The 27,515-nt window shown below is 44.6% G+C and overlaps 3 protein-coding genes and 1 long non-coding RNA gene across 6 annotated transcripts in view; 2 read left to right on the forward strand and 2 right to left on the reverse strand.

Annotated features, from left to right (window-relative positions):
• The first annotated feature begins 10,016 nt into the window (after positions 1-10,016).
• The window catches only part of LOC121603649, an 84,522-nt gene continuing 67,023 nt past the window's right edge, over positions 10,017-27,515 (forward strand). Inside the window, exon 1 of the long non-coding RNA XR_006006693.1 lies at positions 10,017-10,125. This is a non-coding gene — a long non-coding RNA (uncharacterized LOC121603649). The remainder of the gene's footprint in view (positions 10,126-27,515) is intronic.
• On the forward strand, positions 13,200-15,197 carry LOC121603648 (dnaJ homolog subfamily B member 14-like). 2 transcript variants are annotated; one of them, XM_041932695.1, is made up of 3 exons: positions 13,200-13,300; positions 13,367-14,941; positions 15,027-15,197. In XM_041932695.1, the coding sequence occupies exon 2, from the start codon at positions 13,747-13,749 to the stop codon at positions 14,899-14,901; it is 1,155 nt and encodes a 384-aa protein (XP_041788629.1). In that variant the 5' UTR covers positions 13,200-13,300; positions 13,367-13,746; the 3' UTR covers positions 14,902-14,941; positions 15,027-15,197. The 2 variants fall into 2 exon arrangements, with proteins under 2 accessions (XP_041788629.1, XP_041788628.1); XM_041932694.1 differs by having other exon boundaries at positions 13,367-15,197.
• LOC121603646 (cytochrome P450 4d2-like) lies at positions 16,849-19,207 on the reverse strand. The gene is made up of 4 exons (XM_041932690.1): positions 18,951-19,207; positions 18,010-18,463; positions 17,364-17,926; positions 16,849-17,291 (listed from the first exon to the last, which is right to left on the reverse strand). Exons 1-4 carry the CDS (start codon positions 19,108-19,110, stop codon positions 16,951-16,953), a joined length of 1,518 nt encoding a protein of 505 aa, XP_041788624.1. The 5' UTR covers positions 19,111-19,207; the 3' UTR covers positions 16,849-16,950.
• The window catches only part of LOC121603647 (FMRFamide receptor-like), a 71,292-nt gene continuing 65,947 nt past the window's right edge, over positions 22,171-27,515 (reverse strand). For both annotated transcript variants that reach the window (XM_041932693.1, XM_041932692.1), the window contains one exon: positions 22,171-26,876. In XM_041932693.1, coding sequence (XP_041788627.1) covers positions 25,012-26,493 — 1,482 coding nt within the window. In that variant the 5' untranslated portion in view covers positions 26,494-26,876 and the 3' untranslated portion in view covers positions 22,171-25,011. The remainder of the gene's footprint in view (positions 26,877-27,515) is intronic.

Consider the following 27,515-nt stretch of genomic DNA (forward strand, 5'->3'; position numbering starts at 1 on the left):
CCGCGTGTGTGTGTGTGTGTGTGTGAAGTTTAAGCTCCCGTCGATACGAAAGTCTCGGTTGCAATTGCACCGAAGCACGAGAGCAGCAGGGCTGGCAGGAGCTACAGGAGCAGTAGGCAAGGATGCAACGAAAAAGATAAACTTTCGAGGTGGGATTTAACGTAAACTTTTCCCGCATGATAAACTGGCTTGCGTATTGAGGTCATCCGTTTGTGTAATGCATAAATTCGGCATGGAATTTCCAGCGCACGGCACAAGTTGTTGCACTTTGTTTTACTCTGTTTATCACGTGCATTTGGGACCTAATGTTGAGTTGTTGTTTTTTTCAATGTAGAACAATATAAATGGCTCTCCGTTTGTATTCTCTTTATTATTCTTATGATCTTTTATTGGTCGTATGTGGTCACTGTCACATTGCTTATTTGCGAAATTCACGAAAAGAGACTCGGAAAAAGAAAGCTGAGAATAAGCTGTGAATAATTAGTAATGTGTTTTCTCATTCTTCTAACAATAATCTTAATACTAACAACTCTTCTTATGTAATGTTTGTTTCCTAAAAATAAAAGGATAAAAAAACAAAGTAAAACAGCGTAGACAAACCACGGGCAATGTAACATATCAAAGGGCAACGTTAAAAACAGCATCAAAGAAACACGAAACAGTGGACTAGGGGTTTTAATTTTACCTTTGTTTACGTAACATTCGCTTAACGTAATTCGAAAGTATCCCCCTCGGAACTCGAGCAAGTTGCGTAAGGCACGAGAACTAAGGAAACTTATTATGATGTGTCCTTTTCGCAATGAAAAAAACTATGGATACTTCACTTCCAAACTCCATCCTACGCGTGATATTAATAACAATAAACAATTCCACTGACTGATGCATCCTCCCACGTGTACAGTTTTTGTTTTGCTAGAGACAGGGCCTTAGATAATAATAAACATTGCATTGGAAAATAACTGTTAAGTAACGTGTATATCTGGCCTTCAGCTGGAGAAAACACACACACACAAACACCTTTTTCTCGTGCTTGTGATTACGTGCATCAGGATGTGGTTGGGACAGCTTTTAGACGCGGGTTCTCTCTCTGGACTGGCACTTCTTTCGGCGTTTGCCTTGGCTTGAACTCATCTGTGTCTGTCACATGCTGCTCCAGATGGACCAGTGGGCCTGATCATTCCTCTGTTATTGTGGTGACGGCGTTGCATCATTTCGTGCAATGCTTTTTTATGCTTCCAGCACATGAACAGGAGGCTCGGCTATCCGGTATGCCGGTGAACTTACTGCACGTGTTGTGCAATGTTGCTTTGATTTAACGGGAAGCTATTTTCCGATCGATCTGTATCACGGGAGTTTTCAGAGGAGTTTTATTAGCTGTAACAAAAGCGTATGGTCTTGTTTTTATTCACCCCACCTTTGAACTGCACACATGACTGATCAATATGCGTAGTAATCGTCCAACTGTGCTCTAAGTACTTGCCCTCAATTCTATCCGAAAGCTAGCACACTTTCATCTTACCCTAGACACCCTGGCCCCCTTGTACGATTGCTACACGATTGCTAGCTTAGTTCACAGCTCAGGGTCAATTTACTTAGCACGCGCGAAGGGCTTTGCGTACGGGTTGGGTTGACTGATTTGCTACTCGGCAGCCAATTTGGAGCTGCTACGAAAAGTGATTCCAACGATCAACAGCCCGAAGGAGAGTTGCAAACTAAGAAGAGAGCTCTGACCTCAATATGTGCCGGCGATAGTCGAAGCTTAGCCGGACGATAGAGGAGGAGGTGGAGGAGGGTTGTGTTTGACGTTAATTTTTGGTCCACGTTCACGCTATACGCATGCAACCGGAGACGGTTTTGTGGTGATAAAAGGGCGAACGCTACCGATCAAAGTCCACACGATCGCGGCATGGTGGCGGTTCAACTTCGATGCAACGCTCTTTGTGTGTTTTGCTTGGAGCAGTCGTTGGTGGAGCTGCCAAGATCCGGCTGCATGATGGGCGGTTTTAAAAAAGAAAGCGAATATACGTTTCAATGACTCCGAGCAGGCTAAAATTAAAAAAAAAAGGAAATTGTTTGCTGTAATAGAACGCAGTGCGACTAACTATTCTTTTGAAAAATCAAGATAAATTAAGTTTAAGGGCAGTTATAGATGATGCAACTGTATTAACGTGCACCATTTCACTATTACATGTGAAACGAAAGCATGATGAAATCGTTGTTAAACTCTTGTTTAATCCTTACGTGGCGTCGTACAAGCTCGAAGTCAAGCAAAGAAGCCCCGGATAAGCGGCGGTACAAAATTAAAACATGAAACTTTCCTTCTTCTACCAGTAGAAACCTTTCTTTCTGATTACCCGTTATACACCACTCCCAAAATACACAACTCTTTGCAATGCAGGAAAAAATAATTGTTACAAAACAGCACAAACTCTGAACCTGTCATTCGTAAATGACCACAGCGCCGCTTCCTCATCAGAATGGACTTAGAAAAGTAAACAGCTCAACAAAAATAAAATAAAAGAGAGTATCGTTTCATAACGACGCCCCATCCTTAGCGAATGCTTTGGCGGAGGTTCGCTTAGAGTGGATAACGCCTGGCTGTTCTCCATTAGCAAAGGGTGCAAAAGTGGAGACCACCTTTGCGTCATCTTCTAAGCCGACGACTTCATCAGGCTTCCGGGTGGAGGTTTTTTTTTCAGTGGCAGTGCGCTTCAACAACAACTACAGGGGCAAAAAACCATTCATTCCGCACTCATTCGTGACAGTATGACCTCTGGGCCCGGGACGTTAGTATCGCCTCCTGTCTCTAGTCTGTTTGCACTGGGATTTGAAAACGATAGAGGAAGAGATAGAAAACGAGAGAGACAGAGAGGAAATAAATGAAACTAAAATCCATGAAGATGACGCTAGCAAAAATGGGGAAAAAATTGCACATCCTAGCACCTAAGAAACCCCCCCCCCCCTCCCTCCCCTTCATCAACGTAAACGTTAACCGGGGATGAAATCAGCTGAATCACGACGGCTCTACCCAGAAGATTGCCTTCCTTGGGCTTATAATCGCTTGTTCTAGCAGTTTTGTTTTTGTTCGTCTTTCTGTTGCTCCTCGGTGGGGTGCCCCCGGGGGTTAGTTCTTTGTCTCGATCGATGGCGTGCCTCACTGGGTGAATTGCTAGGAGTGAGGAGGAAGTAGTAGGTTTCGATGCGTTTAGTAGTAAGTGATGTGGAAAAAGTACAGATAAACTAGCCAACGAGGAACTTACTGATGGTCGGCCGGTTGTGTTTGTGACCGTCCGTGCAGAGTGTGTGGGATGATGATTACGTTAGAAATTCTATTAATTTCACCCTACTGCTGGAGGAAACGTAACACATTGAGGGGGGAGAAGAGCGCCGGCTTGGTGTTTGAGTCGTGACGGATGTGCAGGGTGGGAAACATTATGAGAGGGAACCGCTTAAACAAAGTGAACGTGTGTCAAAGCAGGCAGCAGCGGCTTATGGAAATGCGTGGATGTGTGAACGGGATGGCCAATGTATGGCGGCAGTGAGAAGCAGGAAAGAGCATTAAATAGAAGGGCGTGCGAGAGAGAGAAAGAGAAGCAAACCAGTGGTGAGTTAGGGTGCGTTTTGCTGGTGCGTTCGGTACAAGTGTACTTGGAACAGCTGATTGCTCGCTTCAGGGATTCCCCGTGTCTCGGTGCAGCTGTACCGAGCTGCCATTGAATCATTTCGACCGGCTGTGAGCTGGTGGTGTGAACGAGAGGGGCAACCATGGCTGTACGGAGATGGGGTGAAAAAGATGGAACAATAGTAGAAAAGCTGGCAGCAGATTCGTGCAATAGGGAAGGAAAATATGGTTTGAAAGAGCACACACACTGATTCTCTCTTTCAATGATTGCTCGGTGCATGTGTACCGAGTGGCACAAAACCATCGAGCTCATGATGATGATGATGATGATGATGATGATGAAAAAAGGTCAGTTAGGTTGCCACGAAAGATGATTCGTTTGTTGTTCTTGTAAGTAGTGTTAAGTATTTAAGCCAGTGCGCTCCACCATTTTTAGGACCACGGACCACTTGTGTTTGAAAATACATTTACCATGGCGCACATATATGAAGGGCATATATTTTGTAGACTTTTTTCCAAGCTTTTAGATCAAATATATGCTTCAATATTATTCTAGACATTTCGGTTGAAAATGTAAACTTGAATGTGGAAAAAAATAACGATTTGTTATTTTTTAAATTTCATTTCGTTTATTCAATATCTGCCAGCAAGGATAAATTACGCAGACTTCAAAACAATTTATAACTAACAAACAAACAAAATCGTTCTTGAAACACTAAGCTTAAATAAACTAAGCCTGACCCACCAAAAAATAAGAGAAAAAAAACACAGGTAGAGCGCAGAGACTATAATAATCTTAGGGGAAGGTAGGTAAAGACGGACACGTTAAGGGAAATGGAAAAAATCTAAGGATATATAGGTGCAACGACCATGGAAATGTGGATACATTATCTTACACTCATGTTTTATCAGAAAATGTGTTGAAACTTTTAAGTTTCCATCGATTTTTGCGTTTTTTTCATGAATGAAAAACATGGTTTTTTTCGTGCGGTTTTGAAATGTTCCGGTAAGACGGACACCTGATATGGGAAAGATGGACACCATGAAGGCTAAGATGGACACCTTTAGTAAACGTTGAAAATTGAATTGTTTCACAGTATTTTAACAAATTCTATCGCTTTCCACGTCCTGGTACGTTTATAAACCAATTCTTGGCCAATTGCAACGATGATTCATTCAGCCGTGAATTTAGGAATTGTAAGCACCGCTTCTAATAGAACGTAGAATGCAGAATCTAAGACATCTCTTTTTAATATCGGGCACTAACAGGGGAGGTTGCACTAGCTTACAGAAAAACAATTTAAAACTTCGCTTTAGGAGATTTTTCCGCGGAAAGTCCGCGACCACAGCATATTTGAGGGACTTGTTAATATGTCCAGCCATTTCTTACATTGAAGATTGAACTTTTTGATATCTGTAAACCCATAGAATCTCTCATCTATTCTTGAACGATTTGATATCTGTACTTTATCTTTTTTTTTTATTAAAGTTGTCCAAGCCGTGACAAAATATTGGATGTCATGAAGAACCTCATCAGCATCGAGAGACTAATATCATAACGCATGACTGCTATTTTGACCAGTGTTTCATTCCTCGCTTATTACTTCTTTTTCTAGTTGCGTAATGGTTTATATCTTCAAAATACTCTTATTTAAGGTATTTGAAGAAATATATTCGTAAAAAATTGATATAAGAAGTAAAATAACTCAACAAATTCGGTATCCATCTTTCCCTATAACAAAGTGTCCGTCTTTTCCGCTTTGGTGTCAGGATGTTTAAACCAGCAAAAAACAAGATTTTTAATTCTTTCATTCTCGTTCTTTCGCCAGTTTTTCCTTAACAATCATGACACATGTAATAAAACTTCCGAAAATATAAACAATGCAAGTTACAGAGCTTAAGACCCGCAGTAATCAAATTAGCTCCACAAAGGTGCGCACGATTGAAAATTTGTTTTGTTCGTGAATTTAACCAATTTCGTATATATTACACGAAAAATGTTCTCAAATGTTTTGTTTTACCTTCTGTTTGGATTCTACATTGTTGAATTACACGAAAATTACCTTTTTCATGCATTTATGAGAAGTGTCCATCTTACCCGCAGTGTCCGTCTTTACCTAACTTTCCCTAGAGAAAAAATAGAGAGTAAAAGAAAACTAAGAAGCAAAATTAAAGATATTAGAAGAAAGAAGACGGTTATGGAAAGAGTTAAGAGAGGAGTCGAAATCAAAGAGATAATAAAAGTGGTTAAACAGCCTGAAACAGGATAGAAGAGGACCATTGAAAGTTTAAAGTGTATGACGTGTTTGGTCACAAAAAATCTTGGTCGCAACCCAAATAGCCAGCTCGTACTTTATAGCTGATTTAGGGCTGTTTAACGAAAAATCGTTCCGATGTCGTACTTTGTGGCTGATTAAGAGATAGACGGTACTTTGCGGAACTATGGAGCTTTTTAACAGCCACATGGTACTCTTTGGAACTTTGCGGCTGATTAGCACTATGTGTAGGGTTCATGATGGAACTTGAAGGCTTGTTAAGAAAGGGTACTGAACTTGGTGGAACTTTATAGCTTTTTAATGCATGACATCGGTTCAAGGTGGCTCTTGTCAAAGTGTCAAAGACGGACGCCGGCAATAATCTCATTGCTGCTGCTTAGAAGTTAGATTCGTTAATTGAAGAATGAATATTGAGTGAAGTGATTGTGAATTATCAGTAAATTGTGTAAAATTTTGTGTAATTCATCAATACAAAAGATTTAAAAATACACATATGTGTTTAAACGAAACAAATCTCTTTGTTTATTTCATCGATGACGCTTGCTTGAAAATAAAACACAAAGAAAAATAATCCCTGGCATCGTGGCATAAGGAAGCTGCTTAGGCGCTGTTTGAAAGACCCACATAGAACTTTGATGCTGTTTATCTACTGCAAAAGGCGAATTAGAGCAGCGATCTTTAGCGTGCCAAAATGAGCTGCTTAAGCAATTCTGGCTATTTGGGAAAGTTCTTGGTCGCAAAAATCTTGGTGGCAAAATTCTTGGTCGCAAAAATCTTGGTCGCAAAAATCTTGGTCGCAAAATTCTTGGTCACAAAATTCTTGGTCGCAAAAATCTTGCATGTTTATTTGTTTTAGGAAAAGTTACTGACAAGTTAGATTATCAATTAGGATAAAATCTAATGGAACACGATTTTAATATGTTTTGTTACCAAATACGTGTATAGTTTTGTAATAAATAGAATAATCCAGACATTTGGAACAAATGCTGCCGTAACATATTTATAGAGCCGGGCCTATAGGGACTACTTTACTATTCTCTCTGCTATTTAACACTTAAAGTAAAAAACATTAGTGTATTTGTTTATTTGTTTATTTGTTTATTTGTAAATGTTAAGTGATTGGCCATCATTGGCCTTATCACTGATCTTATAAACTAAACTTATAATAACATAAAGCATCACGGTACAATGTAACATCAGCACAAAATAAATAACACAGAGTATCACAGCAAGAAAAACAGGTTAACTTAGGGAATTCCAGTCAAAAGAGTCATAATGTGCATTAAATCTAAAAGCCATCGCAGTCAAAGGTTCATTATCGCTATATGCACGTCTAGTTTGGTCAACTCTTAGTAGCCTAAAGTTTCTTAAAATACGAGCAGGTACGTGGAAATTAACTCTAGCTAAAAGGTCCGGTGAATCTATCTCTCCTAGGATGATTTTTTTCATAAACAAGATTTGCGCCGTTTCGCGACGAGTAGCGAGAGACTCGAGTCCAAAAATTAAACACCGGGCATGATAACTAGGTCTTGCTGCTACGTTACGCCAGGGTGTGAACCGTAAGACCAAACGGGTGAATTTTTTCTGCACTGACTCAATCTTATTCGACCATAACGACGACGATGGGCACCAAACTACTGAGGAGTATTCTAAGATGGATCTGACTAGTGATTTGTAGAGTGCGACAAGACAATGTGGGTCGGAGAATTCTCTCGACTGCCTGCGTATAAATCCTAGCATTCTGTTCGCTCTATCAATAATTTCGTTATGGTGCACATGAAAGTCAAGTTTACGGTCAAGGGTAACTCCTAAGTCTTTTACTGCACTGTGTCGTTGTAATTGTGTACCGGAGATGCAGTAGTTAAACACTATTGGACAATTAGAACGGTGAAACGACATGGACAAACATGTATCAACAGAAATTTGTAGGTCGTTGTTCAGACACCAGTCAGAAAAAGAGTCGATCGATGCTTGCAGGACAAGACAATCACCAAAACACCTCACAGGAAAAAAAAGTCTAAGATCGTCCGCATACAATAAACATTCAGATTTTCTTACTACAGTAGTAACGTCATTGAAAAATAGAGAAAACAGCAAAGGTCCAAGGTTACTACCCTGTGGCACGCCTGAACAACTCACGAATTCCCTAGATGTCATACATTCAACTTTCACGCGATATCGACGATTGGTGAGATAAGATTCGAACCACTCAACTAAAGGGGTAGAGAATCCAAGACGAGCAAGCTTCGCCAACAGCAAGCGATGATTCACCCGATCAAAGGCAGCCTTAAGGTCGGTATAGATGACATCCATCTGGGCTCCCGAAGCGAATGCAGCATGGCAGTGAGATACAAACTCCACCAAATTAGTGGTCACACTGCGGCGAGGGAAGAACCCGTGTTGGCGTGTTGATATCAGCGAGCGGCAACAGTTCAAGAGCGAGTTCTGGACGACGACTTCAAAAACCTTAGCACCTGCAGGCAAAGTACCACGGTAGTTTTCCACTAAGCTCTTATCCCCCTTTTTATGCACAGGAAACATGTAGGACGATTTCCATGCTCCTGGAAACATACGCTGATTGAGCGAGAGTGTGAAGATACGAGCCAGAGGTCCGGCCAAAACTTCGCTACATTTGACAAGAACTGCGGTCGGAAAACCATCAGGTCCAGGGTTGTAGGATGGTTTGACCTGCTTGAGCGCCTTTAGCACAGAATCTCTGGAGATGTTTATGTCACGCACATTAACATCGACAGCGTCGGAGGGCACGTTGTTGAGAGCAGCATCCAATGAGAAGCCAGGAGCTTCAGTGGCAAACTAACTCATGAAACGATCGGCAAATAAATTGCAGGTTTCCTCTTTGGTACACGAAGTTGTTCCATTAAAGGAAACTATAGCTGGCAAGGAGCTGTTTTTCCGTTTTGTGTCGACATACCTCCAAAATTTTTTCGGTTTTCTTCTTAAGCTGAACTGTATACGAATCAAAAAACGAGAGTGTAGTTGTCTATTATAGCTTCTATATACATTGTGTGCTGCGATGAACCGCAATCTCGATTGTTGTGTTCCACTGTTTTGGTAAAACCGATAGCAGGAAGATTTGTTTCGTTTTAAACGGCGTAATTGAGCATTACCCCACGGTGGACCCTGTCGTGGGCGTTTTATAGGGCAGCAGGCAGATAAATGTACCGTAAATTTCCGATTGAACATATCGAGTGCATGGTTTACGTCCGGGTTTCCATCAAGGAATGACCAGTCAGAGGATTGCAGTAGATCATTTAGAATCAAGAAGTTTGTGCCGTTCGGCAGGCATAGCTCTATAGGCGGATGATAGCCATCAATAGCAACTATGGGGAAGGGTGTTATTGCCGGTGAAGAGCATTGTTGCAGGGTATCGTCGCATACAAAGATCAAATCGAGGTAGTTATTCGACGCATTATTAATTTTGTTAATCTGGTAAAGTCCGTTGCTATTCATACAATCAAGAAGAAGGCGACAGTTGTCCGTGATCCTCGAGCATTCGTAGTCAACTTGGAGCATAAGTGGATTTGTTTCATCGGGTATCCAATTCAGGTTTGACAAATTGAAGTCCCCGAATAACAAACACATTTCATTAGCTTTACACGCTACGTCGTCAATAGTTGAACAGATTGTGTGAATAACCGACGTGTTATTTGTCATGTCAGGAGGAACATACATTGCGCCGATAACATACGTTTTCTTAATGCTGTAAATCTTTAACCAAAGTTGCTCGACAGTGTCTGATGTAGAACATAAGAGTACTCGCAAATGTGAGGCGACGGCTATGAGAACCCCACCACCTTTGGTTTTCCTACTATTTCTGTCATTACGGTCCTTTCTGAAGACGATATAATGGTCCGGAAACAACTGTGACGAGTTAATAGAGGAGTCCAACCATGTTTCAGTCAGGATAATGACGTCGTAATGAGTAGTAGAAACATAATCGAATACCTCATGATATTTAGTTTTTAGTCCTCTTACATTTTGATATAAAAATAACAAATCGTCAGTATTATTTAAGGAGGCAACCCCTGCAGGAATGACATGACCGTCGTGCGTTTGTGTGAGTGTAGGATCTGTACTGTAGCAATAGTGCTGCTGAAGTTGCGTAGTGTTGGGTTCACGATCGTTAAGTAGCCTGCACGAGATGCCGTTACTACAGACTGCTTCAGTGGTGGTAAAGTTGTTTGTTGTTGGAGGAACAATCATCAGGTGAGTGCGTAAATTATCAACAAAAGTTGTTTCGGCGTTATTTGGCTCATATGCGGTGTACAGCTGATTAGCGAGCGTGCGAGTGTGCGTGATGTGTGTGAATTGTTTATCGGTGTTGATAATTAGTGGGTTTGCGGTGTAGGTGAAGTGCGTGGAGTGTGTGCTGAAAGTATTGTGTGATCCAACAGCTGTGGTGATCGAATATCCTGCGCTGTAGATAGGGTTGTGGGTGTTGAAAGTCTCATTGGCGGTAGACGAAAATTTGCACCTGGTTGTTGAGCTCGGTAGTCGACAAATTCACGCACCGATAGACCAAGCGGCCAAGTATCGGGGGAAAGAGCCCTTTCACGTTGAGTAAGAGGCACTAACACCTTAAATGATAGAAATGAGAGTGTTGCTGTGTTTGTGCCTTGTCGTATAAGGCAATATGCAGTGACATCCTCAATGGACAAAGCATGTTTGACCATTTGCACTATTTGGTCACTGGATGTATCTGGAGCGAGCCGGGAAATATACAATGCGCACTTCTGCACCGTAGACTGAGCGGGGACTATTTTGATCGGAAATGTAGTTGTATCTTTGTTTGTGCCTGTGATCATGGGTGGAGCTCGATTTTTGCGATACATATCATCGATCGGCTTATTATTTTGGTTCAGGTTGTTATTGTTTTGGGTGTTGATGGGTCTGGCGCCAAATGTAAACAAAGTACGGTTGTCAGTAGCGACTTCCGAGAACAAACGTTTTGACCGATTTATGCGACGAATTTTTGCGGAAGGGTGACTGCTACGTGGAGTTTTTAGATCAAGTTGGCTCATCCGTGCAAACCCAGTTTTGATTTCGTTAGTCAATGGCTCCATAACGGTCTTGATGCTTTCGGCTACTGTTGTAATTGCCGCCTGGAAGCCAGATTGCATGGCTGCGTCTTTTACGAACTTGGTGCGCGGATTCATAAATACGTTGTTGCAGCCAATACAGCACCAGTGTAATTGTTTATATTCCGCAATGCGCAGGAACAGATCAGCAGGAACCGAAGTGCAGCGCTGGTGAAATGGAGAGTCGCACAGGCAGCAGCTGATAGATGCCTCCACAATTTCCATAGTGCAGGCGTTGCAAATACGGGCCATTATACGAGAGCGGTGCAGGTTTTCGTTGCAGCAACAAGAGCGATGGCGGTTAGGACGCGCGAACTCAGATGCGATCCGAAAAACGAAATTTACGCGAATTTTTGGTCAGCAGAGATAAACGCACTATTGAACGATAATGGAACGGTGTTCTAAAATACTGTGATTATACAGAAACCGGAAAATAGTGTGATAAACAGCGCGATTTTCAAGAAAATATACAGAGCGAAATGCGAATGCGACTTTTACGTTAAACGTCAAACGTCAAACGTAGTGTAGTTAAATGTATTTTGTTTGTAGTATGAAGAGTGGATTACCGTTTATTCGGAACCATGGGACTGGATCTCGCCTGGATACTCGTATAACATGGGTAATGAGTCAAAGTATATATTCAATGGCAAATTTCCGATTTTATTTCAGTTTTATTTTATGTTTTGATAAAAATTAGTCAGTTTTTAAAAACTTCATGTTTTACAATGAGAATATTTAAATTTTTCTATGAATTTAAGTTTATTTTGTTATGGAAATGTGCTCTGAAATCCATTTTTTCAAATCTCCTCCTCACCACGCAATGCCACCTCCACTGTAGTTAAGAATTAGAAAGAAGAAAATACGAAAACAACAGATTTTCATTTTCATTTTAAGTTCACATTTACAGTGTAGACCTCAATGGTCAGCAAACTAGGACCAGACATCGTAGATACCATCTGTAAGTTTTGCAGTAGACACCGTAAACGAAATGACACAAAACAACCAGAGTGACCAGAAATACCGATTTATCTGTATTCCTATGGATTTTTGATATGCCTACCGATTCACAGATGACCACTCCAAAACCATCGATTTTTCATTCATCCAACTGAAAATCACATATTTTTTGCATAATAGTGACCGAAAAGTCATAAAACTATTTCTAAAATCATTTAATGTATTAAACTCCATGTAGAAATCACTAGGGTAACTGTACCAGTTTTCGGAAGTGTAGCTATTTTCGGCAGGGTAGCTAAAAAGAGCGATTCCCAAGTGCCACAAATCCACTAAACGACCACTAAACGCCTTCTAAACGCCTCAAATTCTCTACCTAAACGGAATATAGAAAGACTTCGTTTAGCAGACGGCAAACGACTCATGCATTCTAAAAATAGCAAAAAAGCTGGTGGTGCCATCTGTTTGTGGGATACCCAACCGTGGAGCTTCCTCGCTTGGAGGAGAGCTTTCTCATTTCCTCTGTACTGTTGTATGGTTTCGCATTGAAGTTATGCATCGCTAGAACTAGAACGGCGATACGATTGTTTAAATACTAAACTCCAACGGAAACCACCAGTACTGAAGCAAGTGAGATTTGAGTAATGGTCGTTGGTGTTGATACCCACGTATCTGACCACACGACCATTCATATAGATTTTTGCTTGGAAAGTTAGAAGGCTATATAGGTCATTATAAGATGAAACTTGTCGAAACACATTGCAAGAAAAGGATAGCAATATAATGATGAGTTGTAATACGCCATCTATTGATCAAACCAATGAAGCTGTGAAGCTTTCATTTTTTTCCTATGGATATTCAATTTTCCAGTCGTTTAAGCTTAATCTGTGGCGCTTGGGTTCTGTACAAATGCGAGAAAAAAAGTCACAAAACATAAATTTTTACTGAAATTATACTCATTTGTTATTTATATGTGAATTTTCACACCGTTTCCTTGCATATTTTTCAAAAAATCAAATAAATTGTACAGAGCTCATCATTTTTCGACAGACATGCTGTCAGTCAATAGTTCGGCAGGTTTTGTGATTAAGAGAACCATAACAGTAAAACAATGAAAGTCTGGTTTGTATTAAAGATTTGATTTGAAAGATTGATAAAAACATAACACTTCTTTTAAACTGAGTTTCGTTACCTACCGAAAACTACAGATACAATTTTGGTGCTCCTACCGAAATCTGCCAAAATAATCTGGCCACACTGAAAACAACCATCTCTTGTTTACTTGTGACAATTCCATTAGAACAGAAATTGTTATTCGCTGTTGTAAAAGTATTTTAATAGCTCTAATTGTATGAACACACTCGAAAGGTGTCGATAAAAACAGTCAACTAATTTCAGTATTGTTTGTCTCAAAGGTGCGTGGTGCGTTCCAGGCAGGTTTCGCTTCACCCAGCGAAACAAAAACTGGAGTGTGTTTGCTCATGTGATCCAGTGGCAGAGGAACACAATGACGACATAGCCCGTTGTAACTGATGTAATTGATATCGATTTTTGGCTGTCCGTGTTCAGTTTCACACGGGGGATTGTTTGCATGTGACGAATGCCTATGTGAAGCGAGTCACTGGATTACGAACACGTGTAAATCTCCTCTAGTCACGTTTGAAAGGCAAACACGGGACGTATCGTGACGGACCCATCGCTCACATCGAACCAATCACGGAGAGGCGAAACATCGTCCCCGAAGTTGCTACACGTCTGCAAAACTTGAGCTTGAAGTAGAGGCAGGCCCGTAATCATGGAGGTGAACAAGGATGAAGCGAAGCGGTGTATCGAGCTGGCAACGGCCGCCCTCAAGATCGGCAATCTGGAAAAGGCGGAAAAGTTGCTGAAAAAATCACAAAACCTCTATCCCTTGGCTCAGGCGGAAGAGCTGCTGAAGCGTGTAAAAGCGGCAGGAACTGGTCGCTCGGCCGGCAGTGCAGCCGGAGGAACCGGAGGCGGGTCCACAAATGGGCCATCCGCCGCCCGCAGACGCCCGGTCCATCGTGAGGAGGAGCAACCGGCCGAACCAAAGCTTAACGTTGACTACACTCAGGAGCAAGCGAACGCGGTCAAACGCGTGCAAAAGTGTAAGGACTTTTACGAGGTGTTGGGCGTCACGCAGGAGGCAACCGATTCGGAGATTAAAAAGTGCTACAAAAAGCACGCCCTGCAGCTGCACCCGGACAAGAACAAGGCGCCCGGTGCGATGGAAGCATTCAAATCGCTCGGCAACGCGGTAGAGACGCTGACCGATCCGCAAAAGCGAAAAGCGTACGATCTGTACCGTACCACGGGCGGGGGGTCAGCCGGTACGCGAGCGCGCCCATCGAACGGTGGCTACACGTACGGCCAGAATGGGTTCAACTTCCAGTCGGACTTCGATACGGGCAACAATCCGAACGATCTGTTCAACATGTTCTTCGGCGGTGGGTTTCCGCAGCAGCAGCAGCACGCGCAGCACCACTACTATCGGGCGCGGGCCGGCCGCGGCTCACAGTACGACGACCGGAACGTTAGCCAGCCGAGCCTGATCTTTGGGCTGATCCTGTGCTTCGTCGTCGTATCGCTGCTGTCGACGTTCTTCGCGTCCGATCCGGTGTACAGCTTGCAGCAGACGGGCAAATTTTCGGTCGAACGGCGCACGCTGAATCTGAAGATACCGTACTACGTGAAGAACAACTTCCTGAGCGAGTATCAGGGCACGCTGGCCCGGCTCGAACACTCGGTGGAGGAAGAGTACGTGACGTACATGAAGCGAGCCTGCAGCAATGAGCGCACCTATCGGGACGCGATGATTGGGCGGGCGAAGAGCTTCGGCAGCCGGGCACAGTTCCAGCAGGCACAGCAGCTAAAGATGCCGTCGTGCGAAGCACTGTACCGGTTGGGCATTGGGGTGGTACAGTATTGAGGCGGGCTGGAAGGATAATCATGCTGCCAGGGTTGCGAAAGTACTATCTATCTCTATAGATGGCTTAGCCAGTTTTTAGGATATTAATGTTTTTTTTTTTTTCTACATGGTGCTTTGTTCCAAAGGTCGTCGAATCGTCGGTTGTATGAGTTCGTTTTCTCAGTGAGCTAAAGTCATCAGTACCGCTGTAAGAAGCACACAGTAGTAGGACCACACTATTTGTCTGCAGGGTTTGTTCGGATTGGTTATTATTTTTTATTGGTATCGTCATTTCAATAAACATAAATTTACAGTAAGAAGAATCAATGCTTTATTCGTATAAATTCTGCACAGTTCGTCTAAAAAAACATTACTAGGAGCTTAAGCGCTTGTCTTCAGCCATGACATCAGTCTAAAACGAAGATAAATGAAGTATATTTAGCTTTCCAATCACAGATAATCCCACTTTGCTGTGATCAATGCCGTTTGCGCCATTACCGATATTGAACTGGTTATGCACTTCGTACTGCATTCATGCTGAATGATGATAGTACGCGATGCTAGCGATACAAGCAAATCCGATTTCACTGTCCCTACAACCAAGATTATCTTTCCCTGAGTGTCCCTTACCATCGACTATAAATCAATAGACAAAGGGTCTTTAAATAAGTTATATTCATTTCTCGACCCTGTGTCCGTCTCGCTTGCCAGCGATAGTTTGCCTCTTTTATTGGTTATCATTTTTACGATCCCCACTTCCCAGGCACGATCGCAGACGGCAGATGAGTTATAGCTTCCAATTTTCTTCCGCTTAATGTGTGTGTATGTTTTTGATCACGGAAATGATGAATCGCGGTCCCCGGTCCGGTACTCTTGTTGCATGGTCCAGCTCGAATGCCGATCGTTGCTTCCGAATCGAACGGAATGAAACATGCCAACCCATGTGGTGATGTTGTTGTCGTAAGTCAAACTCGTAAATTCAGCTCTGCCCCCCTGACACGCGCTCCAACCGCGCGCGGTACTGCTGGATGTAGGTAGCGCGGACACACTCACAAACAGAGTCATTTGAAATGTTTATGGAAAAGCGTAATTTATTGCAGACGTTGCCTTGCGTATGTGTGTCCTGTGTGTATGCAGATGTAGTAGTACGTTTGATGCTTCCACCAGAACGCACCCGATGGCGGTGCATTAGTTTATGAACTTCCCAATGAACTTCCACGCCACTAATGGGGGGCCCGCCACTTCCTGCTGGTCGCGCAAGTAATTACGTTAATGCTGGAGCTAATTAATTTTTCACACCCGAAGCAGAAACCCCGCTACACGGCACGGGCAAGGTGGATTTCGATTTTCGCGACTTGATTGAAAGTGATGGGATTTATTGTCATCTAGGGGAGCAGTGCGCGCGGTCCCGTCCATGCTGGGTGTGTGTGTGTGTCGTTTGGCGTTAAATGGTTAATTGAATGTTGTCCATATCACGCGGACCACTTTGCAGCCCTCTCTTGTGATGGTTTGCTTTCGCCCGCGCAAGCATCCGTTGCCATGGCGGAGTGAGACATTAAATTTATTAATCATCATTTTTATTGATTGGATCTGGCCGAAATGGAGGGAGGGGGGGGGAGGGACTGCTGCTGGTGAGAAGCGGGATGAGGTTGGATTTTTTTCTTTCTTTTTCGGTAGCATCCCGAAGCTTGTCACCGTGCGCGAAGCCGAAAAGCCGGACCCATAATTGATATAAAGCGATAATCAATCATGCTTCAAGGACAAAAGAAACGCACGGGATGTGACGCTACCCGGCCGGAACCCGCAGAGAGCACACAATCTGGTGGTTTTGGGTTAGCAGTTTGCCGGCAGCAAAACATGCGGCAGATGGACATTTGATGGGAATTGATTGTGCGCTCGGTCTCGGTTCGCTCGGTTGGATTACAATTGATTCGATCGGGACGTCGATCTGACGATTTCAGCACCATGTTTGTTTCGTTGTTTATTTGCACATAAAAAAAAGGTAAAACAACACACACACACACACACACGCACTACATTCTATCGACAGTCTTCGCCAGCAGCTGCGCTCTACTCGCGTAGCACAATTTTCACCGGAATGCCAATGTCCGGACGCAGCACCAGATCCGTCTTGACGCGCAGCTTGCCCAGCGATTCGCCCGGCAGGATGCGGTAGTTGGCGATCAGCTTGATTAGCGTAACCTTCATCTCCATCAGCGCGTACCGCTGGCCGATGCAATTGCGCGCCCCGATGCTGAACGGCAGATAGTCGAACGGGCCGCGCTTCGATTCGGCGTCCTCCGCAAAGCGGGACGGATCGAACTGGTTCGGGTTGGGGTAGATCTCCGGATTGCGGTGTATCACGTAGATCGGCACGAGCACGTTCTGCCCCGCCGGAACTGTGGTACCATCTGCAGGGGAATGAATTAAGGGAGAGCTTAATGAAGGGGAAGTTCAGGCAAATGCGGTGTCGCATTACTCACTCAGCTCCAAGTCTTCCACCAGCGCCCGCCCAATAATGCCCACGGGTGGATACATCCGCAGCCCTTCCTTCACCACCAGATCCAGATACTTGAACTCCTGCAGGTTCTGGTAGGTAAGCTCGGCCGTTTTGTGATCCTTGCCGAGGATCGATACGATCTCCTCGTACACGCGCTCCTGCACGTCCGGGTTGCGGGCCAGCTCGTAGATCGTGAACGAGATGCCGCTCGTCGTCGTGTCGTGGCCCTCGAACATGAACGTGTCGACCTCCTCGCGGATGTCCAGATTGCTCAGCGGCTTACCCTCAACCGTGACGTTCAGCAGCAGATCCAGAAAGGTGAGCTTGCGCTTCGAGTACAGGTTTTCCTCGTTCAAATCGAACGCCACATTTTGTGCCTTCTCCTTGGCGAGCTGTTCGCGCCGGCTTCGTATCACGTTGTCGGTGAACGCGTGCAGCTGCTTGATGACCCTGCGCTGCTCCCAGGCGTTCGGGTGGAACACGTTGTACAGCGTTGGGTACGGTCCAACGATGCTGATCGTGCGTAGCAGCACCAGCACGGCCATTCTGGGGAATTATTCCGGGATATTTATTAGAGAAATGAGATGATCTTTACAAAAAAAAGCCACGATTCGGGATTGGCTACTTACCGCTTCACGTTCTGCACGTACTGATTGTCCGGATTGTGCTGTGCGTCCACCGTCGTACCCATGGACGTTTCGCAGATGCTGTCCAGCGCCATCAGCGTGACGTAGTCGTAAATGTCAAACTCCTTGCCGCCGACGTGCTTGCGCAGCAGCTGCACCATCGTGTCCGTTTCCGTGTTGAACACGCGCACGAACTGTTCCAGTATCTTGAAGTGGAACGTCGGTGTGATGATCTTGCGCCGCTGGAACCACTTCTCGCCGCTCGCGATCAGCAGCCCGGTGCCGAGCCAGGGCTCGATGAACTGGTACAGCAGCGCTTTCTCCGTCTGCTTTGCCAGCAGCACCTTCTCCACGTTCTTGCGGCTCGTCATCATGAGGATGGTCCAGTTAAACAGCGACCACATCATGTAGTCCTGTCCATGCGTTTGATGCAATTCCACCACCTTCTCAAAAACGCCTACGTGAGGGAAAAGAGAATTAGGTGGCAGAAGACGGAGGGAAGGGGAAGCATGACCGATCAGTTATTTTGGCTAGCACAAGTGGCTTAGTTGCTTTACCACCTTTGCCCTTTTCCCTGTCGCACGCGATAAATTGCCATTGTGTGGTGATAAACACCGCACAAATCCCTACGTGGGGGGGGCGGCGGCGTCCGTCGGTGTTTACACGCCATTCCCATCGATAACGGAACGTGACGGGACGAAAATCAACAATCACAGACGATTAAAGGGTGTAAGCGCCTAGGCACGGGTCGATGGTTAAGGCAACGGTGAACTTGTGCAAAGGAAATAGGTCGAAACGGGGAGTTCGCATGGAAGGCTCTGGAGCTTGCCCCACACCATAAGGTTGTGCAAAATCCTCTAACACATCTTTGTTCATTCCCTTCATGATCTGAGCAACTATTTCTATTGCTTTAGTTCAAAAATTCTGCTCCATTTCCCACTTACCGGGTATATCCAACCAGGCAAACTGCAGCAAATTACCAACCACCGGCAGCGGCTTCGGTCCCGGGAAGTGTTTGTTAATCTTTTGCAGCTTCTTCCGCTCGATCAGATGGCTGATCACCAGATACACGACGCCCGCTATGAGCAAAGCTTGCAGGATCATTATGCTGCAACTAATTACGCACTGGAACAGTTACACTGCTGTCTATCGCCGATCGCGACCCGCACGGTCTACCACTGTGTACAATACTAACCGGCACCATCTAGCCGGTAGCCATGGTTTTGCGTGTGCGTCGTGCCATTGTCGAATCTTATCAATGAAATTAAAGACTTATCACTCAAATTTCTGCTAAGATCCAGCACTCTAGGGGGGGACAACACTATACGTGAGGGGGTGGGGGGGGGAGGGTTGTAAATTTTGGGCAAAACAGTGGATTACGATAATGTGACGATTTGCGCTAGTGTTGGTGACGGTGAGGTGCGTCAATTTTTGTTTTATCATGATTGAAGTTTCTATTTTGATTACGGCACCCGGCACTTATCTCACGCGCTATATTTATGGTCATTAAATCGCAATCACATCGAACGGTACTGTGCCCGAGACTGTGGAGCAATGAACTGTGGTGAGATGGGATCATTTTGGGTACAAATGGACGAACCTTATGTTTTGAAAAGTGTCCAATTTATTCGGTTAAATTCGGTTTATTCGGTGTTTCCGTGTTGTTTTTGTTGTTGTTGTTGTTGTTGTTCTTCTTCTTCTTCTTCTTCTTCTTCTTCTTCTTCTTCTTCAAAACACAAAGCAATTGCTCAATAGTGTTGTTCTGTGTAAATTGTACAGAAAACTTCATCCTGAGTCACAGTACGAGATTGAAAGCTAAAGCACCGACGACCATACACGACATTCTAGCCCAGAGATGTCAAACTGATGGCCCGCGGGGATGATGAAACTAAGCTTTCAATTCTGCACAATTTTAGTAAAATGAATAAAAATCTATGAAAATTATGTTATACAATTTCTATTACATACACAATTTAAAATTTTTTTAGCTACACATATTTGACGAACAATTCTTAAAAGAAACAACTTAAGATTTAGCTTCAACCTCATACAAAAACGTAAATGGCTTACTCGTATGTATGCGGTTTTGGAACATTGCTTATTTATTGTTAAGCCATCAATCAAGGCACTTGGCGACCAATCAAGCAATTTTCAATAAGAAAAAGGCTTAACAATTTGTCAAATTAACAAAATCACGCAACTAACAAAAATTTGACAGTTTGGCATATTGTTCAGGAGAAAACTGCAACCATGTCAGCACAAACACGTGTTATTTTTGATAGGATGTTACAAACGATCGCTAGATTTCCATCAGACGTTCTACCAAGTCCAATGTGATTAGATTATCTACAGGCTTATGATGCTGGGTTTGGTCACCATAATGAGTGAACATTTCTATGGAGATTGGCAGGAAAGGAATAATAGGCACTAAAGACTTGTATGACACCTTGAACTCCTCTGTAAAATGAAGATCTGAACTGGACTGAACGATCTGTTGTAATTATACTTAGGACAGCATTACAACTTCAACTCTAGCTCAACTTTATCGATAATCAAAACGACACCGATATCAACTTTACTTTACAAAATTTACTGCTCTGCAACGCGTTAGTCATGGTCAGATTATGTCATTAGCAAATTATGCAAATGTTGGAAAACTTCAGAGGTCTATGACCAATTGAAAACAATCTGCTACAGCTATTTTTTTCTTTTTTTTTGCATCAAGGTTTTAACTGTTGTAACGTAACTATCATCCCAAAATGAAATGAAAAGAACAGTCAACGATCTGATTTTTTTAATCATATAATATCATGTAACAACTAGGCTGTGGCCCCTGTTACTATTTTCAGTGGCATTTTCGCCCGCGGAGTCAAATGAGTTTGACATCGCTGTTCTAGCCCGAGGCAAAGTTTACGTTTTAAATTAGTTTAAAAACCTAAGTTCTATACCACAGCACCAAAGCATGACCAAGCCTGTCTCACCGAACGGAAAAAGTACCCCACAAACGAATGCGTCACTCAATTAAAATGAGGTGCCAGGTTCTGTACAACCCAAAGTGCAACCAAAGGTAGTACCGGTTAGTTGCTGCCCCAAAGTACATGCAAAGTATCTGTCTGGCCGGAGTGCTCTAAATGTTCCCGAGCTGCTGCTTTTAGTGCTGGTTTGGTTTGGTTGGGAAAGTTTAGTCGGCGAAGTAATTTCCATTTTCCAGGTAACTTACTCAATCGATTGTGTAGCTGGTGCGTTGCAAGGAGCGGGAAGCGTGCCAAGTACATCCTTGACAGGGCATCCTCAATCCCGTAATGGGCCGGTTAGTTAGGACTCGTTGGAGGCACGAAAACTGCGCCGCACTGTGAGAGTGTTGCAGAGACTGGAAATGCAGCTGTAATTAATCAGTCAGACTTGCGCAGCGTGGGACACTCGAAAAACGTAGACATTTTAAGGCGGAAAATGGTTCGAGATGGTGGTGTTCGCTTTTGATTGGAATCCTGTCGCTCGAAACATGTACCACTCGAAGCTTTTTAGCTAGATAGAAAATAGATACCTTCGGATGAAGAAAAAAAAATCTGAATATCGTTTGTTTTCTTTTTTTTCTCGGAAATAGTTTTTTCTTTATTTCCAGTAAGGGATGTTTTATTTTCGATAGTGTTTTTAGTGCTTTTTTTTAAAGTTCTCGTTTTGTTCGAACAATTTGAACAACAGTACCGTTGATTGGTAGGGAAGGGAATTTGTGTTGGTTCAATTCATTCTATCTATTCCCCTGTTTTAAATCTTGCTTTGTTGATGAGAGAGTTTTTTTTCTCTTTTTTTGTGGGTGAGGAAATTTGAAATAAATATTTTGCAGGATGGCTTTTTGTTTTTACACACACACTCACACACACCAACTTATATACATTACCAATGAACTCTTCTCCTTCCTATCATTAAACATCTTTTAAAAAGCAACAGTAATAGATACAGCAGGATTGAGTGGTGTGATGTATCTCGCTTCCATGTGTGTGTGTGTGTGTGTGTTTATTATCTTTTCTTCTTCATGTTTCTGGGTTTGATCGTTTTGCTTTTCTTACCTCGTTACATGACTATTTTGATTTTGGTCTTTTCGCTTGTTTTCCTTAATATCGTCGCCTCTAGAGAGCGCCTTTCTTGCTCGATCGCTTGTTTTTGTTTTCTTAAGCTACTTATCAACAACTGTACCTGGGGGTGGGGGGATGATTTTCTAATTATCCTTTCTAAAAGATCTTTACCTTTTCGCGGTTCGCTGCTACTCTTTCACTGTTTGCCTCTCCGGGCGAAGAAAGGAACTGTGTATGTACAATAGGGTCAACAATATTTACAGTAATAGAAACTATCCACTGCAATGGATACATTTCCACTACACGATAGTAACCATTTTTTTCCACCACACTTTGCTAATTGAATAGTTTTCATATTTTCGAATTTGAAAAGTGTCTGTTTGTGTTTGGGTGTGTGATTGTGTGTGTGTGTGTGTGTGTGTGTGTGTGTGTGTGTGTGTGTTTTATCTGCTCAGGCGTTTGATTTCTAGTGATTTCCTTTTCTCCTATCACTTTTCGCATTTTACCCCACGGAACCGCCACAAAATTTGCTTCGCAGCATCGCACAGCTGCATAGTTGAAGGTTTGCAGTTTAAAGCAAGTGTGCTAAAGTGGGTTTGCAGGGTTTGCACATATCACGGACACAAATGGCAACCAAACCGGGGGAGAGGGGGAAGTTTTGGGTGAACAAAGTGAAAACAATCTCATCCTACCACTAACTTATATGTGATACCGTTTGCACGCAATGCGGGCTGATACAGTTTGCTGGAGCTACAGTAAACTAATGAGGTAGATATTAACATACTACAAAACTAAACGGAAACAAATGCAACCTACCTATGCGCTACGCAATCGATCATATTGGCGCCACTAATGCATTGGAGCAGCAGTGCTCAGGGATTTGAATAGCTCTAGCTAGCGGTTCTGGCACACTTTTCCTATCGGAACGATTGCAAGTGTGGTGCAGTGAAATCAATTCGCAAGCATAAACAGGAAACTTGATCGTTTTTGCGCACTATAAAGCATCAACTAAGCATAATCACTCGAAATATTCGTCCCATTCTTAGCTCACAACACTTATTCGCAAAATGAAAAAAAAAAAATCAAAATTAATAATCTCATTTTTACTTCCAAGCGAACACTTCAAGAGTATCCCTACCGCAACTGCCAATGGTCGGTGACAAATTGTTCCCCACCGTTCGCTTGGTTAGATTAAATTCCGAACCAAACGCCAAACGGCGTTCAGACAAGTCAAGATTGCTCAGCTCCGTGCCGACGAAGCAAACAAAATGAATAACACGAAGCGAAATTAAAAACACAAACAAAAAAGAAACAATCTCATTCACAGCACGACACGCAGCCCCCATCCTTTGCGGGGTGGAAAAGGACAAGATAAAAATCGCAGGGCCTCAGCATGTTGAGAGTTGAAAGCAACCGGAAGAGAGATGGTCGTTGGATGTTGCAGCTCCGTTGGAGATATCTCCCACGGGGATCGCATTTGGTGGTTGATGGAGGATTAAAAGTTTTGCTTCTCCCCCCCCCCCCCCCCATCACGTGGAACAATCGAGCGAATCAAGAGCAAAGCCAAAGAATGGTTCGTTGAATGTCGAACAGACTTTTTCGTTTTCCGGCTTTCGTGTGAGATTTGATATAGACCAAACATTGGCTGGAGCTGGAGCAACGTTCCATTCTATCCCCTTTATGTTTATGTAAAAAAGTAATTTAGAACGGCAATTAGAAAGACGTTTGGTGGTGGTGATGAAATCGGTATTTTCTTTTTGACTGGGAAGTGAGACTCGAAGGGATGGATAACAAATCGTCCATTTCCTGCTGCTGCTGCTGCAGGAAGAAAGCGTAACAAGCGAACGGGAACGTCCAGGAGTAATTTGAACTACGCAAACAAATTGCGAATTGATGAGCAGATAAAACATCTCATTGGCTACTGGCATACAGCTGGACTGGATCTTGACTTCGAGTCGGCTTTTTGCGAATTTGACCTACCAAAAAACCGGTACTTTTTAGATAAATTCCAATTTGAAATCGTTGCAAAAAGCAAAAGAAAATAGAACCTCTAGTAATAAAGTTGCCCGAACGAACGATTCACCCATTTTTTTCACTCATAGTAGAAGGATCATCCAATCTTTTCAAGCAAACTGCAAAATTCAACACCAAACGCACTTCGTTTCCGCTTCCGTGAAACTGTGCCAAAGTTTATCTATCAAATAATCACCGTTTGTCAGCATCAGCTCACGCTGGACTGCTCGTTGGAAACAACTTTCAACAGTGATCATTCCACCACCGTTGAATAGCTTCCATTGTAAAGAAAAACCCTCATTCCAAACCCAAACCCTCCAAGTTCGATTAGTACCGTTCGTCCGGGTGTCAGGAGGATGTGCCACGATTGCAGGACGTGCGCCTCATTAATCACAATTAAGCTACGCGCGAAAAGGCGCTGAAGTGGAACGCGGTATCAAGGGTTGAAAAATGAGACGAGCAGTGTGAAAATGCTGTGCACGCGCATTATGGAGTGCTCCCAAGCACGAGTGCTCCCGGGTGGATAGCAAAGGCAAGGGAAATTGAGGTGTACTAATTATCATTCGTTTTGTTCACTCTTTTGCCTTTCCCGCAAACGTGTACCGGTAGCTCGTGCCGGTTGCGTTAAAATTGTCAGTGCGACTTTCGCCACTTTGGGGCGGATATTTCATCACGTTCTGGGGTTGTTCGCAATTGATGACTCAAAAGACTGTATGTCTATCCTTTCGCTCAAACACCGCTGCTTCTATCTGTTTGGGACGAATAAGACACAAAAAAAATACAAATACGTAAAAAAGCTTCTTCCCATCAAACGGGGCCGCTTTCCCCGCGGCGGGGCTGGCTCCTCGCTAGGCGTACGGCTACAGATTAAAGCTCGAAACCTCAGTGCTGGTGTGGTGGCGCCCGCATGCCCGGCAAACTAGAACCCGGACGATGCCATCATGATGCCCCCGTTCGTGCCGTTCTCCCGCGCGCCCCAGTCCGGAAACATCGAGCTGCTGCGCGTGATCGTCGGCGGCTGGGCGAGCCGGGGCAGCGTTTCCCGCGCCGGGTAGTAGACGATCGGGCCGGGCGACGGGGCCCGGGTGCTGCGGACCGTCGTGCGGATCGTGCGCATGCTACAGTTGCTCAGCTTGGTCGAGGTGCTGCGCGTGGTGCCGACGCGCTGAAACCGGCCCGAGTTGCGGTTGCTGGCGTCTCCGTTCGAGAAGGAGCTGTCGTCGTGTATAAGACCGTCGTCCGGTGACTGGCGGCCGCGGGGTTTGCAAAAAAGCAGCAGAAAGATGCGCTTGAACTTCTCGCCAAAGATGACGTAGATGAAGAAGTTGACGCTCGAGTTGATCGTGACGAGCAGGTTCGACACCTTCACCATGTACTCGATGATCACGCTGTAGAACGCCTCGACGATGTTGATCATCATGGCGGGCAGGTTGCAGAGCAGAAAGACGATCACCACGCAGATCAGCATGGTCGCGAGACCGATCTCGCGCTTCTCCGACCGGGACAGCCGCTGGCGCTCCTTGTTCGCCCGGCGCACCTGCCGGTAGATCATCAGGTTGAAGAACGAGATCAGGCTGAACGGCAGGAAGTAGACGAAGATCATGTACAGCCAGTGGATGTACACCTTGATGTACGTCTCGTTCGTGCGCATGTCCGACGCTTTGACGCAGTAGATCGTCAGCCCGGTGTCCGGGTGGGTGGAGGAGATCAGCGTCACCTCCCAGAACCGGGGCAGATTGTACAGGATCGAGAAGACCAGTATGCCCACCACGTACAGCCGGGCCCGGCCGTACGTGCAGAGGGCGCGCGCCCGCAGCGGATGGCAGACGGCCACGTACCGCTCGAGCGTGACCGTGAGCGTCAGGTAGACGCTCGCCGTCTGGGCGATCATCGCCAGCGGGTAGACGACGAGCGAAATCTTCGGAAAGATCTGATAGTGATAGTAGTACAGGTAGCCGGTGTGCGGGTAGATCGCGCACAGGCCGAAGATCAGCACGGAGGTAAGGATCAGCACCGTATCACAGCGGGCCAGCCCGATCAGCAGGTAGTTGATGCTGGAGCGCATCTGCGGCCGGGACAGGATGACCATCGAGAAGATGTTCCCGAGGATGCCGATCAGCGCGACGATGTTCATCACCACACCGCTGATCCAGAACTCGAACTCCACCAGCAGCTCGTTGGGCAGGTAGTCGTCGTAGCAGGACACGACCGTCAGCACGCTCTCGTTCGTGGCGCCGACCATCCGCGCGGTCAGGTTGCCGACCAGCGCGGACTCCTCGCCCGGGCTGCCGGGGCCGGTGCCGCCAATGCCGCTGCCGACGCCGCCGCTGCTGCTGCTGCTGCTGCTCCCATTGCCAAGCAGTAGGTGCCGCACCTCATAGTCCAGGCTCGACGCGTTCATTGTGAGCGCTCCGTGTGCGATGCCGCGTGCATTGACGCTTGCGTGTATTTTTTTTTCGTTTCGTTACTGTTCACTGCACCAAGTACGGTTTCTAATAGTTTCTACACTGTGCGTTTCGAGAGAACTCTGTCACTAGGCGGCTCGACACAGTTCGTTCCATACCGCGGACGTTCGATGCGACCGATGGTACACCTTGCTTTTCTCCTTCTCCTTTTTTTTGATGCTCTTTTCACTGGCTGTTTGAGTATGGTAAAAACACGCACAAACACAAACACACAATTTCACTGTGTCCGTGCAACCGCGGTGAAGCACAGGTCCAACCACCAGCAGAGCCCTTCCAGTGGCAATCTGTTCGCTGTCCACCTCATGACGGCGGTGGTGCGCTGCGGGCGAGATGAAATGGGAAAAAAGAAAAGCTATAAGTGTACATCATCTATCGGGGGGATCAAGGGAGCAGGGGGGGCAGAGAAAAACCGAAAAACCTGTTTGCTTTATGCGACGGAAAATTATGGAATTAAACAAGCGTAAAATTGAAACCTTTTTTCCCGAAACAAAAAAAAAAACAGCATCCATTTCTGTCCTGTCGCTATTGCGCGAGCTTTGTGTCATTTTTTTTTTGCTCGTCCTTATATCGTACGACTTGTTTAAACATTGTCCTTGAAGCTCTCAGACCCTACTATCCCCCTCCCATGAGTGCAAAATGGGACGGAACGTGTCACTCGACTGGGTACTTGCCCGCTCTCTGGACGCTGCTTAAAAGCACCCCAACACACTGGCGTGTCGTGTGAGCAACCGTGACCATCATACCGAGCGCGTCCAGAGGACTCAGTTGTCGGGCAACAGTATGACCATGAGTACAATGAATTTGCAACGAATGTGAAGTGTGTTTACAGTGCATCGAACGAAATCGACCACCGCAATGCTTTTTGGCGGAAACGTGGAAAACTTCCATTTTTCGCTGACACCAATAGTACAAGCGTGTATGTTTGTGTGTGTGTGCGTGTGGTTGATAAATCCTTCCC

The sequence above is a fragment of the Anopheles merus genome, chromosome 2R (genome assembly GCF_017562075.2).
Source record: "Anopheles merus strain MAF chromosome 2R, AmerM5.1, whole genome shotgun sequence".
Taxonomy (NCBI): Eukaryota; Metazoa; Arthropoda; class Insecta; order Diptera; family Culicidae; genus Anopheles; species Anopheles merus.

Coding starts and splice junctions, on each gene's coding strand:
- LOC121603648 (XM_041932694.1), top strand. CDS start 13,747: ATGGAGGTGAACAAGGATGAAGCGAAGCGGTGTATCGAGCTGGCAACG.
- LOC121603646 (XM_041932690.1), bottom strand. CDS start 19,110: ATGATCCTGCAAGCTTTGCTCATAGCGGGCGTCGTGTATCTGGTGATC. Junction 18,464..18,950: donor TGCCTGGTTGGATATACCCG/GTAAGTGGGAAA, acceptor TCCCTCACGTAG/GCGTTTTTGAGAAGGTGGTG. Junction 17,927..18,009: donor TACGTGCAGAACGTGAAGCG/GTAAGTAGCCAA, acceptor ATAATTCCCCAG/AATGGCCGTGCTGGTGCTGC.